The sequence below is a fragment of the Larimichthys crocea genome, chromosome XX, assembly GCF_000972845.2.
Source record: "Larimichthys crocea isolate SSNF chromosome XX, L_crocea_2.0, whole genome shotgun sequence".
In the NCBI taxonomy this organism is placed as follows: Eukaryota; Metazoa; Chordata; class Actinopteri; family Sciaenidae; genus Larimichthys; species Larimichthys crocea.
The window spans coordinates 8711670-8725576 of record NC_040030.1 but is presented as its reverse complement, the minus strand read 5'-3'; the positions used below and the strand labels follow the sequence as shown (position 1 = coordinate 8725576).

At 41.9% G+C, this 13907-nt stretch overlaps 1 protein-coding gene across 1 annotated transcript in view; it reads right to left on the bottom strand.

The window, feature by feature from the left end:
* The window catches only part of plxna4 (plexin A4), a 212906-nt gene that overhangs the window by 181259 nt on the left and 17740 nt on the right, over positions 1 to 13907 (bottom strand). Inside the window, 1 exon segment of the mRNA XM_027272145.1 lies at positions 7126 to 8474. Coding sequence (XP_027127946.1) covers positions 7126 to 8370 — 1245 coding nt within the window. The 5' untranslated portion in view covers positions 8371 to 8474.

The window sequence follows — 13907 nt, the reverse complement described above, 5'->3', positions numbered from 1 at the left end:
CAAATGACTATTACCTACAAACTCAATTCTTACTCGGGTCTGGTAGGTATTTCAGCCAGCGTCCCACAGTGTAGCAACTGAGTAGAAAATCAGGGGGTTCCTCCCTAAAGACAGAGGGACAGGAGAGCAGAGTCTCTGTATTTGGACACAGGCCAGGCACTGAGGCAGAATCAGGTCACTCTCAGCCATATCCATCGCTCTGCTTCTGTTTGCCTGCCAGCACCAGCACAAAGAGAGCTCTCTTCTGGACTGTGCAGAGGGATCAGCAGATACAGAGTGGAGAGAAAGAGAGGGGGCAGTGGGCGCACGCGAAAGAGAGAGAGAGTTGCTCAATGCGATTAGTGGGGACTGAAAGAGATCCGCTCTCCAACGCTCTCTGATGTATGGCCTAATCTGGGCTTGCACTGTTGTGAGGGCCTGTTCCATTGGCTACAAGTTCACGAAGTTAATGACACACATTAAACCACAGAGACATTTCGCTTCACGTCGTTGCTCAACCGTTGGAGACTCCAAAGTGTTCATTTTCTTGCACTTCTGGCCATTCTTTTTTAATGCCCCTCTCCATGCAGCAGTGTCAATGACTTTCTTCTCCAATCCATTTTAGTATGTGAATTCTTCACTTTGTTTTTTTTTGTTTTTTTTTATTATTGCAAAAAGTCTTCATGCAGCAATTGTTCTTTATGGTTAGCTTGTTTTACTGTTATTGGTGTTGGAGACTTATTGGCAATTACATGGAAAACATTACAAAGAAAGAGTAGAGAAGTAAGATGAAAAAAGTATCCTCACAGTTGCTTTCTGCATAATTACCCAGTTTAATATCCAGTATTTCCCTCTAGCCCTACTGTGCTAAATGACTGACCTGCCAGGATGATTGGCAGCACTAGAGAATTATGTCACGACGAACTGAGTTTGCAGTGTTCATTGTAAAATATAATGTCAACATTCAATTTAACTATTCTAAAACATTGGCTGTATGACTCCTGCAGCAGCAACAGCGAGTTACTTTGAAGTGAAGTGTCTGCAAAAATTGTACTTTAGCTATACATATCAAGATACGTAGGAAAATGTTTTGTTCACAATGACTGGAAAGCAAATAAAGTATGGGAACGCTAATCCTTTGTATTTCCTATGTCAATTCTTTGTCAAGTCTTAGACTGAATGGAAGCAGTTTTATGTTGCTTTATGCAATATGTGTTTGAGTGTACTATTTGAGAAGTTTTTTTGTCGTCATTTAAAGTTCAAATATGTTGACTATAAATAAATAAATGTTATTACTGTATGAGCTCAATAGAACAGCCTCTTCTGTGATGGACCAAGTTTGGTGAGTTAACTGTACATGACTGTCTGTGACATCTGTAAACAGTGGTTGGAAATTTAATAATTGCATTTAGCTAAAACCTTTGAGACAACACGTTTAAATGAAGCTCTACCCTTCATTTGTTTGGGTGCCTGTGAGTAAGAGTGTGTGCCAATGTGTGTGTGTGATGTGCATCAGATGGACTACTGGCTACTGTGCCAAGACGTAGTCTGTCTGACTACTGATCCATGGTGCCCTCCGTCACACTAGCAACGCGTGAAAGAACACACCGAGAAGTAAACACACACACAGTGAGATGTGCACAATTCACTCTCCCACTTGTGTCCTGTCTCCATAAATCATTTTCCTATTTCCCTCTTCACAAACACTGTCTGTTTTGGAAACCGTCCAACCTTATACCCAATTGACCCATCTGAGGGCTCCTCTACTTTTAGATGCCTGTTTCAAAAAACAGAAACAGAATGAGTGAGATGCAGAGTGCCAAGGGAAAAGAGAAGCCTCAGCATCAAACCCCTGCTGGTCAAATGTTCTTACAAACACACATAATTACTTTGGATTGCACATGTACAAATATAAAACATTTCTAGAATCAATACAGTGTCCGAACATTAGTTCAGGGGCAAATCATGTTGGAAGAACCCAATATGTGAATGAAAAATGTAGCATCTAGTCATCACACACAAAAGGAGTAACATGGATTGTGTATGCATGATAAACATATGTTATTCCATTCAGAAAAATGTAACTCATTTTAAAATCAAATGTGCAGTTTATCATCTTGGTAAGAATGCGAGTCATTGTGGGCTGAGGTTCAGAGCTCCTTGTAGTTTTCTTAAGGCACCCACAGGACATTCTTAAAGAGCATTTTTTGCAGCACTCTCAATCATGCTCAAAATTCAGTTTGAATACAGAGTACAAGCACTGTCACAAAGAAGATTTAACTTCCCCTTTGTATGCCACTCTGGGGACTCTTTAGAAAAAAGCAGTCACAATGATTAGAACTGAAGAAAGAAATAATATACATATATTTGGGCACACACACAGAGTTAGGGTGGTTAAATGCTCAACAGTGACAACATCTCTGGGAAGATGTGCCATCAATCTTGGCACATCAGTTATAGAAGTAGAGGTATAGATTATAGAGAATGCAAAATAAGGAATGTGATCGTGCACAGCCATACTAAACAATGCTGGAAAATGCAATGCAGCAAATTTGTGTATGTGGAGTATATATGGCTATACTAGGCTGTACACGCACTTCTCAGGGGGTGCCTGATTCATGTGTGTGCTCTGTTGGCAGGTTTCAATGTGAGGAGGCAAGCTTTGATAAGCCTGTGATATTTTGTTAATCATGTTTGCAGATGCTCGCACCTGCCAACCGTTAGCTGAGCAGCTACAACAGATAATAAATATTGGTTAGAGAAAACAATCAAATTCAGGAACTAACGAAACAGCATGACGATTTTGGAGAGAAACTGAGACATCACTAAAGCACAGCCGGAAGAGAGAGAAGGTAGGAGAAGAGGCAAGGTGGGAGTTTATGCAGGGAAAGGGGGGAAGAGATGAATTCAAAAATCAAACTAGGAGCTGAAAATAGAACCCAATATCAAGAGAAAGATGTGTCAGATAACTCTCTAACCCATGTTTTCTGCTTCACCGTGAAAATCTTTCATTTTTTCTTTTTGAATCATTACTAGGCATTTGTCATTTTACCTTTCACCCAAAACTGTATTTATTCAAGTGATAAAAATTCAGGTATATTTAGGTATCGCAATGTCGAACTGTTTTCATATTCTCTCTTTGTTGATCCTGTGTGATTCAACTTGGTGGTCATTCACATAGTGGAATAGTCATTTTGGCCTGAACCACATAATACAGTTTAGAAAACATATGACTATGACAGACTTAATTCACTTGTATTGGCTGTTGGATTGGATTTCATTTGATAAACTTATCTGGCAACTACTTATATACTAAATATTGTACAGTCAGAGAATTAGTTAGCAATAAAGGAGACAGACAGACAAAGAGACAGATAAATGAAGGCAACCAAGTCAGTCTGTGTTTTTAGGTGGAGGCTAGTCAGTATAGTGAAGGAAGCGGGAGACATTTGTTTAATCACAGAATAATGATATTGTGATGGATTCTGACCTTTAGCAAGTGGTATCATGTATGGAGATTTAATTAGCGAGCCAGGCAGCAAGCAGGATAGCGGATGGAGTGGGGTGAAGTGGGGAGGTGGGTGGGTGGGGGGCAGTCTGGATGTTCTTAATGAATCCACTAGCCTTTCCCTTCCTGAGGATGTGGCCTAGACTGACTCATCAGCAGCAGCAGCAGCAGCAGCAGCCAGCTACTGATTAAGCTCCGCAATCAGGAGAAGGAGGGATGGAGATGGTCAGCACAGGAGACAATGCCATTTCAAAGGTTGGTCAAACACAGAACAAAATATATGAAAGAAAGGGGGGAAAAAATGAGCATGGAAGAGTTCCTTTCAAGTGAGGGATGAAACGAGGGAGGGATGAGCACATGTGTTGGCATGACTGTGAGAGAGATCAAGAAAAAGACTCAAAGAAACAGCAGCCGAGTAGAATAATCTAATTAATTGGAGTGAATTCAGAATGTGAAGTCGATAGCACATAACAAATGTGGAAGAATAGCCCGTGGCATGTTAGTTAATGACATGTAATTAATGATCATTAGCAGAAGGGATGAGGGGATGGCCGTGGACTGTCGGGGACTTACAGGCGACCTTGTAATTTTCTCGTTCATGTTGGGGGGGTGGAGGGGGGCACAGCACTTTGCTGTGTGTTTATGGAAAGCATTGTAAGAGGGAATAAAAGTAGAAAGAAGAAGGAGGGGGAGAATAGCAGAATGAGAGGATGGTGTGGTGGCATCTATTTTTATAAGAACATGCGGAGAAGGACAGGCAAAAGGAGAAAAGAGCAGCACAGGCAGTGAGCAATGAATCAAGGATGAGAGAGAAGAGAGCAGAGAGAATTTATTGCGATCCCGCTGTTTTGTTGTTCTGTTTTTTTTCTGCTGACACAGTGAACATGTAGGGAGCAGGCAGCGTTTTTTTATAGGTCACATGCCACTTCACAATGATCTATGGATGCAGGCCCTTTGCAGACTTATACTGTTGAGCACGCATTATGTGGCTCAGCCAAGCGTGGCCATTTGGGGGAGAGAGGACGCACCCCCCCCCACTCCCACTTTTACCATCCATCCTCTCTGCTGCGCTCTTACCCATCATACCACTTCTCTGTACATACTTCTCAACTTCTCCCTTTTTCCATCTCTCCCACTCTGACTGAAAGCCTTTTAAAGATGGTGGCGACAAAGGTCTGATGACAGCAAATGTTTATAGTGTCCTTCTCAGGCCTGTAGATGTACTTGTGTCCTTGAACATATTTACACCTACTTTGATGATTTGATCATTTCAAAAACATTGGTATCTCGGACTTCTGGGCACAGCTTCAATTACAGAAGTGTAAGAGTTGTAAGAGAGTGAGTAAGACCTGTAATTAATATTTTAGTTACTATTTCTATTTACATAATTTTTTGTTAATTTCATTCTTTGACATAGTTAACATGATTGGAAATGTGCTTGGACAATACATGTCAAATTTCATACCAATAAAGCCTTTTATTTGTATTTTGTAAATATTAATTCCTTATGAGCACAGGAACCCAAAAAACAAAATTTTCTGAGAAGTCTTGTTTGGTATGTTCAAGAAGGAGTCTGAGCTTGTGTGTGTGTGTGTGTGTACTGTGTGGATTTATGTTGGCCCTCTACACCCATGGGAAGCACAGAGTGGAGAAGATGTGAACGATGAGTTTCAGCTACATTTCTGATGATATCGGACATGGTGCTCCCAGTCATGCATCATTTAAGGCAGCAAAGGAATTAATCAGAGACTAACAACCAACGATTCATAAAAAAAATCAACTGTGAGATGGGAAAGATAACCATCCATCACAGAAACACATGAGATGAGAGTTTGCCCATAACTCTACATCTCAACATGGAACGTGATCTCACTGTGAAAACACTTAGAAGAGTAAATATATATGGCTTACATTTACATCTACTAATTTACTAATGTTCAAGCAATAGGCCTGATTTATGTGTGTTTGTGTGAACATGTATTTAAATAGGATTCCTTATTTACGGCCGTAGCATTAGCTCCACTTAAAAGCAGCCTTGAATCATCGGATCCATGTTTTAATAAATTGATTAATAAGCCTTACGTATTAAAATGTATTTATTCCTATTATTCTACTTTATCAAAAGCCTCACTCTGCCTTTATTCTCCATCTCTACAGTAGCCATACTTAAAAGTGTGGCGCTAAAAGTGTGGTGCTACATGTCTGTGTGTGTGTGTGTCAGAAGTCATCTATCTCCTGCAGCGTCCACCGTCACTTGTTCAGCAGGGTCTAATTTATGCGGTGGCAGTGGCGATACTGTGGCGCATGCTGAAATGGCATCATTCCTCAGCGCTAACCCCTGTGTGCTCCCTCACACTTCCTCTCCCTGCTGACAGCTCCACCCCAGGCATGATTTATCAGGCCCTCAAGCAGCAGACAAAGGCGCCCCAGAACGTGTGCCGTGCCAGAGACGGATTAATAGATAAACACTGCGATTCCAGAACCAAACACGAGAGAGGGTCAACTTCATAATGTCTTGAGATAGTGCATGGCTAAGGTCAGAACAATATGGACTGGGCAGCAGTGAGAGGATCAAATTTATGTTTCTAAAATATGACCATAACCAAGTGATGAAGTTCTTGTTACAGCTATTGTGGCAGAATACATTTTCATTTGTAACTCCTGTAGATGATATAAATATGATATGAATTACTAGCGTGAGTGAGGAAAAACTATTTGGAAGTTTTGTTTTATTTCATAGTAAAATAGTAACTAAAGAAATACTGCACTTACATAGCTAGATATGTAACACTTCCAACAATACATCTTTAATTGATCAGTACGCTGAGACACCCAGCAAAAGAGTTTTAACATTATCTACACCTCTCTGAACTCAGAATTGCCAAGTGAGCACAGGTCATTCATCATGTCGGCTACATTTTGTAGAGGAAGTAACAATAACTAACAAATGCACTCTGATCAAGGTCACTTTGAATTTCTTGAGGTTGGCAGCTTTTATTGATGACATATTATGAGATCAACCAAAAACAAACAAACACATGAAACAGTTTATGAAGATGGTCTAAACATGTAACACCCAATTTAACCTGTTTTTTTATGCGCACAAAGTGCGAAATCAAATGAACTGAATCACTGAATTTGTAATGCTGTTATGGAGAACAGAATTATGGTAATTTGGCTGAGCATTCAGCTGCATTGTTTAAATGGTGAGCAGATTAGAAGAGGCAGTGGATGGTTAATATCTCACAGTAATGTGATGGAGCATGAACCCATCCAAGAACAGAGTGTTCATGAAGGCCTCCCGCAGAGCACCCGAGCTCATTATCATAACATGTTAGAGCCTTCACAACTGATGGTCCTTTAGAGATACTCACCTATACTGTCCATCAGTTAGAACACAATAAGAAATCATCAGTGATTGGCTTTTAATACTTATAAATACCCTTTTTGTAATGCCCGCTGTTCCGGTAGATTAGAGCAAGTGCTACATGTTACAGTGAAGAATGTGTTTGTGTGTGTGTGGGGGGCACAAAAATATTTCCCTAGTGCTTTCATTAAACTTGTGTCCGCGTAGATATGACTGAAAGTCACAAAATGCATGTGTGTGTGTGTGTGTGTGTGCACACTGTAGTACTCACCGCACTGCTGCAGGGAATATCTTTGACTTTGAGCCAAGCCAGGTCCAGTGTGCCCTCACCCTTGTAGCATGACTGCAGCCTCTCCTTGATTTTCTCGTTGATCTTCCGCAGAGAGAAGACACACAGTGCAGAGTCCTGCGAGGCCTGGCGTGGACGCCTCTTTTGGCCTTTTGAGAAGACGGCAAACAGAACATCGTCATCCGGTGCCACATCTAGGGAGCGTGCCAGGATAGCACCAGCTTTGGAAAGGTAGGCTGCCTCGAGTAATCTGTACTCCACATTGCCACTAATGCATCCAATAGGCACCTCCACATAGGAGTTGAAAGCAGTGTCTGTCTTGCAAAGGCGGACTATCTTGGAGGTGTAGACCTGTTCCCGACCAGCGGTGGAGGACACCGTAGTTGGTCCACCCCCCATTTCAGGCTGCAAAGTCAGGAAGTAGACAAAGTTCCCACTGGCAAAGCCATAAATGTAGTATATGTCAAAGTCTGGGATGACAGTGAATGTGTCTGAAGGGATCTTAATCATAGACGCCACAAAATCATCATGGAAGACGTAGGCAAACATGCCATCCTCCTCTGAGTTTCTGGCCAACTTGCGGCTAGAAATGGTAGGGAAGTACTCTGGCTTACCGTCCACTGCTGTGGCTACAAACAGCATATCTGGAGAGGCATTGCCATATGACACAATGACACCAAACACAGAGCCACTCTCATTGACACCAGAGAGATAATGCTCTTTCTTGTGGAAGGGCTCTCCTAGTTTGAAGAGGTCATCTAGGCGGAGGAGTTTGCAAATACCCTGGTAGAGGCTGCCACATGCCAGCAGCCGGTTCTCCCGATAGTCCATCAGAAGCATTTTGTTGACATTGTTGGTGAGTGTCAGTGGCTCACTGCAGGGCTGGACAATACGTGGTGGGTAGCACTTGCGGTTGTCTTCATCTGGGCCAGTCTCATGGGATACCTGGACCTCCAAGTCCGGGGAAAGTTTGTAAATGCGATTAACAGCTCCTACATAAACATTACCATTGCGATAGTCCACTGCAAGATGGTTGAATGTCCACTCAGGGTTCTCAGCATGAAATGATGCATATTCCTCCTCCTGAAGGGACGCTGTGATCACCTGGGAGCCGGCACTGTGAGCCTGTGGAGCTTGCACCACTGTTTGTGTTGTCACAGGAAGTGCCAGGCTAGACAGGAAGCAGCAAACAAAAAAGCAGGTCCGTGTCCTGGTAAAGGACGTCATGGCTGTGCTGAGGCTGGGATTGGTGAGGAAAGGGAAGGAGGCACAGTCCAGTACTGTTGGCCAATTGGGATCAAGCCTTTCTTGAGATGGAGGACATTATGTACCTGAGGAGAGAAGAGACAAAACTCAATGAAAACCTAAAAACATGAACACGAACTTAAGGCAACTGTCACACAGTATTGATATGTAAACATTATGGACAGACTATTACGTGATCTATGTTCTAATTTTATCTGACACAGATTAGAGCAGAGCATCATTACAAAGAATAATGAGGAAAACAGGTGAAGAGGCCACACACTTGAGACTCCAGCACAATCTATACTTAGAAAAGAAATGGGCTAGACAAAAAAGGAATGAGGTTGAGGCACAGCAGCGGTATAAAAGGCAGTGTGCAGAAACAGCTTTAGCCAATAGGATCAGTCCATGGATTGAGGAAGGGGACAGAAGAGGAGGAGTAATGCATCGTCTCAGAGGAGGTGATCAGCATGGCTCTGCACCATCTCTCTGCATGGACCCCTGCCCCTCTCCGCCCCTCCTTGTCTTCCTGCTCCAGCCGCTATGCACCTAATTGATTCTCCCCTTGGAGTAGCAATTTGCATGCTTTGGCGATTTCTCTCTTTTTTCCCAATAGGGCAGCTCACCTGCTGACACTGCTAGCAGAGAGAAAAGGACCTTATTTCTCTTTAACATACCTACACACACACACACACACACACAAAGCAAGGGGTTTATGGGCAGAAGACACACACACACACACACACAAAGCAAGGGGTTTATGGGCAGAAGAGGAACAATTAGGGAGGAAATGCAAGTGGTTGCAGAAATAAGCTTCCCTGTAGTCCTTAGGTCATTTGCAAAGGCTCAGCATTACACATGCAGCCAAAGCAGACAGGTGCACTCACACACACATGTAAGACCTTGCCAATTTAATGAACATTTTGCATGTGGTGGGTAGGACTGTTATATCTATACTGTTAAAGCGTCACAGCACACAGTATAGTATAGTAACACACACAGCCCAGCATAGATTATCAAGCGGAAATGACAGCATTTCCTGTAAACATGGTGTTCCCTTGTGCGTGTCACCTGCTCATTAGAGCTCTCCTGTGGCAAGCTGGATATTATGAGGAGTGGTGTTCACCTGGGTAATATCCAGGCATCCGTCTTGCGCACACACACACACACACACACACACACACACACACACACACAAACACACACAAACACACACAAACACACACAAACACACACAAACACACACACAGTAGAACTCGACAGTATTATTCTGGTTTGGTCAACCTACATCCTACTAAAACCAAAATGCTATCATGTAGAGTCCAACATCATCTGTTGTGAGAGGTACAGGAAAAACTTTGAAGTGTCACCCATAGTAAATCTACAGTATGCGAGAGCTTGTCTGTCACACTTAATGCAAATCTCCAGACAGTTTTATTGAACAGTGTCATGGTTATGTTTTTAGCTCACAGCAAAAAATAATAAATAAACAAATAAAAACAATGTCAAATAAAATATTAAACAGAAACATCCCAATATTTTCATAGAGTAGCTTAAAGATTAAAAAAAAAATCATTTTCACTTCATTAAATTTTGACATAACATTCCAATTACAATTTTTGCTGTTTTGATAAGTTAGGTCTATTTCTTTAGAAGCTTTTTACTGTGTTTGCTATGAAGGCTGACACTCATAAATGGTAATGCTACCTGACATTATCCCAACCACAGATCTCATCTCAGGTTCATACCCAAGCAATCACAAGTTGTGGTGGTGTCAAACGCAACCTCACTGCAATCTTACCAATCTCCCCTCTATCTCCCGGCAGGCAGAGAGAGAGAGAAAGAACAGAGCACACAGCCTCTCAACACATGATAAGGACCAGAGAGGATGATGAGAGGGATACAAACTGATACAGAGACAGAAAAGGTGACGTGTATTCAGAAGTGCACATTGGTGCACGAGGAGTGTGAGTCAAAGAGCGATCATTACAATAGCTAAGATGAGGTCAGGAGGGTGATGGGAGATGGACAAAATAATACAAACACTCAATATATCATTAAATAACCCTGCAGTAAAAACAAATTCAGTTCCATACAAAAAAGTTGTTGAGCTAAAATCAACACATTTGGAAGCCAGAAGAAACAACATTACCAGATTCACCAAATTAGTATTCGCTGCAGGGAAATTGTACTGAAAGGTGTGTCCACCCACTGAAGACAAAACGAGAGTAAGAGAGAGAGACATCAGAGAGAGCAGTTTAGAGAAAGGAGCTAGTGGAAGCGGCTGCTGCTAGTTGAGGAGTAATGACAGGGCAGTGAGCTCATGATGTTCCTCTAAAAATAAAAGAGGAGCTGCATATTAATCTCACACAGGGAACAGCACTGGAGTTCCCACCTCTCATTTACCTAGCAGGAGGGACAGCCATAACAAAGCGTTCCTCTGAAATTCCCAGACAACTTTATTCAGCAGTCAATATTAATAGAAAAAGAGACAGAGAGAAAGGAGAGAAGACAAAAGGAAAAATATGGCGTGAGACATAGTGACAGACAGAGGGGGGAGGCTGTTATACCACCTTCACATCCACCTATCTTCATGAGTCTAAACAATACTACACTTAAACATAGCTGACATCCAAAACAAAATAACAAACAAAAATAAAATTAGAAAATTAACACTTTCATTGTCCCTTGAGAAATAAATAGAGGTTTCCAAGCAAAAAATTATAAAAACTCTGAAAGGGGAAAAAAAAAATTACAACCTCATCAGTGGTACCCTGCAATGGCAGCGTGTCTGCCACATGAATCTGTTGGTGAAATGCAATTATCCTCCCTGACGGGGGGCAAGCTCGTTTAGTTGCTGTTTGCCTTTGCCTGCTGATCATCAAGCGCCATTAATTAAAGCTCGCTTTGGTTCTGACGATTTACACATCATACGCGCGCACATGCACACACACACAGAGGGACTGATTATTCTAACAAATAGTTTATCTTCATCCAGTTGCATGCTATTAGTACATGCCTTTTCCCTTGCCTCCTATTATATATGCATATTAAGGTGTGATGCTGACGGTAAAAATAAAAGTGATGATGGTTGAGAATCATGGCAAATTAATGACAGTAAAATAACTTCTAATTACACTGACAAAATAGTTTATCTACTTTCTCCAAAAAAAAACCTAATGCTTGCTTTGACTGATGGAGTTTAGACAAAACGTTTTGAATGTGGCAGATCAGATGCAAAAAGCTTTAGGTTCTGTGACCGGAGTCTGTAGCTGTCTACTCTGGGCCAGCTGCCAGATTTACTCAAATATCCACACCCACACACACACACACACACACACACACACACACAATCACACATTTACAGCCTCATAGACATCAAAGAGTGCTAATGAATTCATGATTAGTGCTGCACTCTTTCCCCCTAATATACATTTCCAGTTTCGCCGGTACTCTGGGCAAAAGTAACAGTGTGTGTGTGCGTCTGTGCTTGTGTGCATTATCTCCATCTGTGAGACTCAAAACTGAATATGGGCACAGGCTTTAGAAAATAATTGGGATGTTTCTGTTCTCCTTGTTTTGTTTTCTGTGTTCTTAAACGCTGTCAGCAGCCAGCTAGAAGGGATCACATGATAACTGTAAAAGTGCAGCCTCAAAAAAAAAAAAGAAAAAAAGGGAGACGTAATTGCAGTGCATTTACGTTTATAAATGTGTGACTTCACCAATTAGGAGAGGAGAGGAGTAATTATTTCTCTGGATGTGTTTGAGCTTCATCAGGTGAAGCTGAATCTTCTTGGCTACACCCCAGAAATATGCTGGCAGATGGATAAAATGTGTTGCCCCCCACCCCCAGCCTAAATCAGATGACAGTATCTGTCTCTCATACCCACGTTTACTGTGGAAGTCAGAAATATTGCTCAGAAACCTCAGAAAACAACACACAAACCTCATTTTAGGTTCAAAGATCAAGTCCGACAAAGTGCCCTGATTTCAGACAAAGTATTTTGATGCTGCAAAGCTAATTTCAGGGACAACAGTATTAGGCAGAGCTATTATGGATATGTCAGGAGCCATTTTGCTTTGGCAAAGATTGTGTAATGGAGAGCCGAGGCCAGACATGACAATTGGAAGAGACAGAGCAAAAAGCACGCCTCGACAAAATAATATCCTGCTATTTATACTCTGACAGAGGGGAGGCATTTACGTTGAGGAAATGACTTGGAAATGACTTTGGTAAACAGCTTAACTTCTCACAGTGTGAAAACATTTAAAAATAACTATCACATTCATAAAAACACACAGTCAAATGGGATTAGAAGATTATGAGTAAGTAAGAAGCAGGGTAATTACACATAATCCTTTATATTCATCAAGAAAAAAAAGATTTTTTCCACATTTATCTGAAGGTAATCTGTCATCGGGTGAAAGGAGGTGAATGAATGACAGTTGCTAGCACACAAAGACAGTTCACTTGTGTAACAAGTGAACAGACATGACTACAGAGACAGAAAGACAAGTAAAGTGACCATTGTCTTAGAATGGGGAGATGGAAGATTGCTGGATGTATTCAATCATGTAAGGTAATGATAGTCACAAAAATAAAGACGCCTCTCACAGAGTCTCACTTGCATCCAGTAATATTTATAATTCATTTAAACTATTGCCCCTGCAGTACCTAAATAGTGATGACTCACTTCTATAGCCCGCTTTAATTTGGTTAATCATTGTATTATTTTGAGTAATTAGAGCATATACCTATACTTTGAAACCATTGTGGCTTTTGCACCACAGGGAATGTCGGCCACTGCTGTCCATTACAGGCTTGTGTCTTTCTGGTTCACATGATATCAGCTTGCAAGGGTCAGGGTGTAGATTGCTGTTGTGGTACTTTTAAAGCTGCCATGAACACTGCTTCAGGCTATACACCTGCTCTTATGAGACTGCTAAACTGCCACCGCGAGGTCTGCTGGGCAGCTTGCCTACATCTCATGTAACCTCACTGTCATCTCACTGGTGAACATGGGCACAGGACACAGGATGAGTCCAGGTGCTTTGGATGGAGGGATTTGGGTAGTAGTAATAGTAATAGTAGTAGAAGATGATCAGTAGTATATGAGACTCAGCATGAGACTCTGAGTTAGAAAAGAGAGCAAAAACAAGTGAGTGAAGGAGCCAGAGGAAGACAGAAAAGACAGAGACAAAGACAGTGACACAGAGGCAGAAGAAGAAAACAACCAGACAGAGATGCGTGTCCCAGATCAGTGGATGTACTGACCGGAGTGATGAAGTAACCCTCAGAAACCTCCATCTACCCCCCTCCCCCCGCTGAGCTCTGGCACTGATCAGAGGAATAAGCGTCACTCTGCACTGCAGCCACACACTGGGCCTGAAGGAAAACACAGTGTCCCTACACTCACCCAGCATAATGACAATCACAAATGCGCACACATTCAGGCTCGCCAATCTACGCACAAACATCCAGACTACAGCACAGCAAGACACACACTCCTTGACACTTC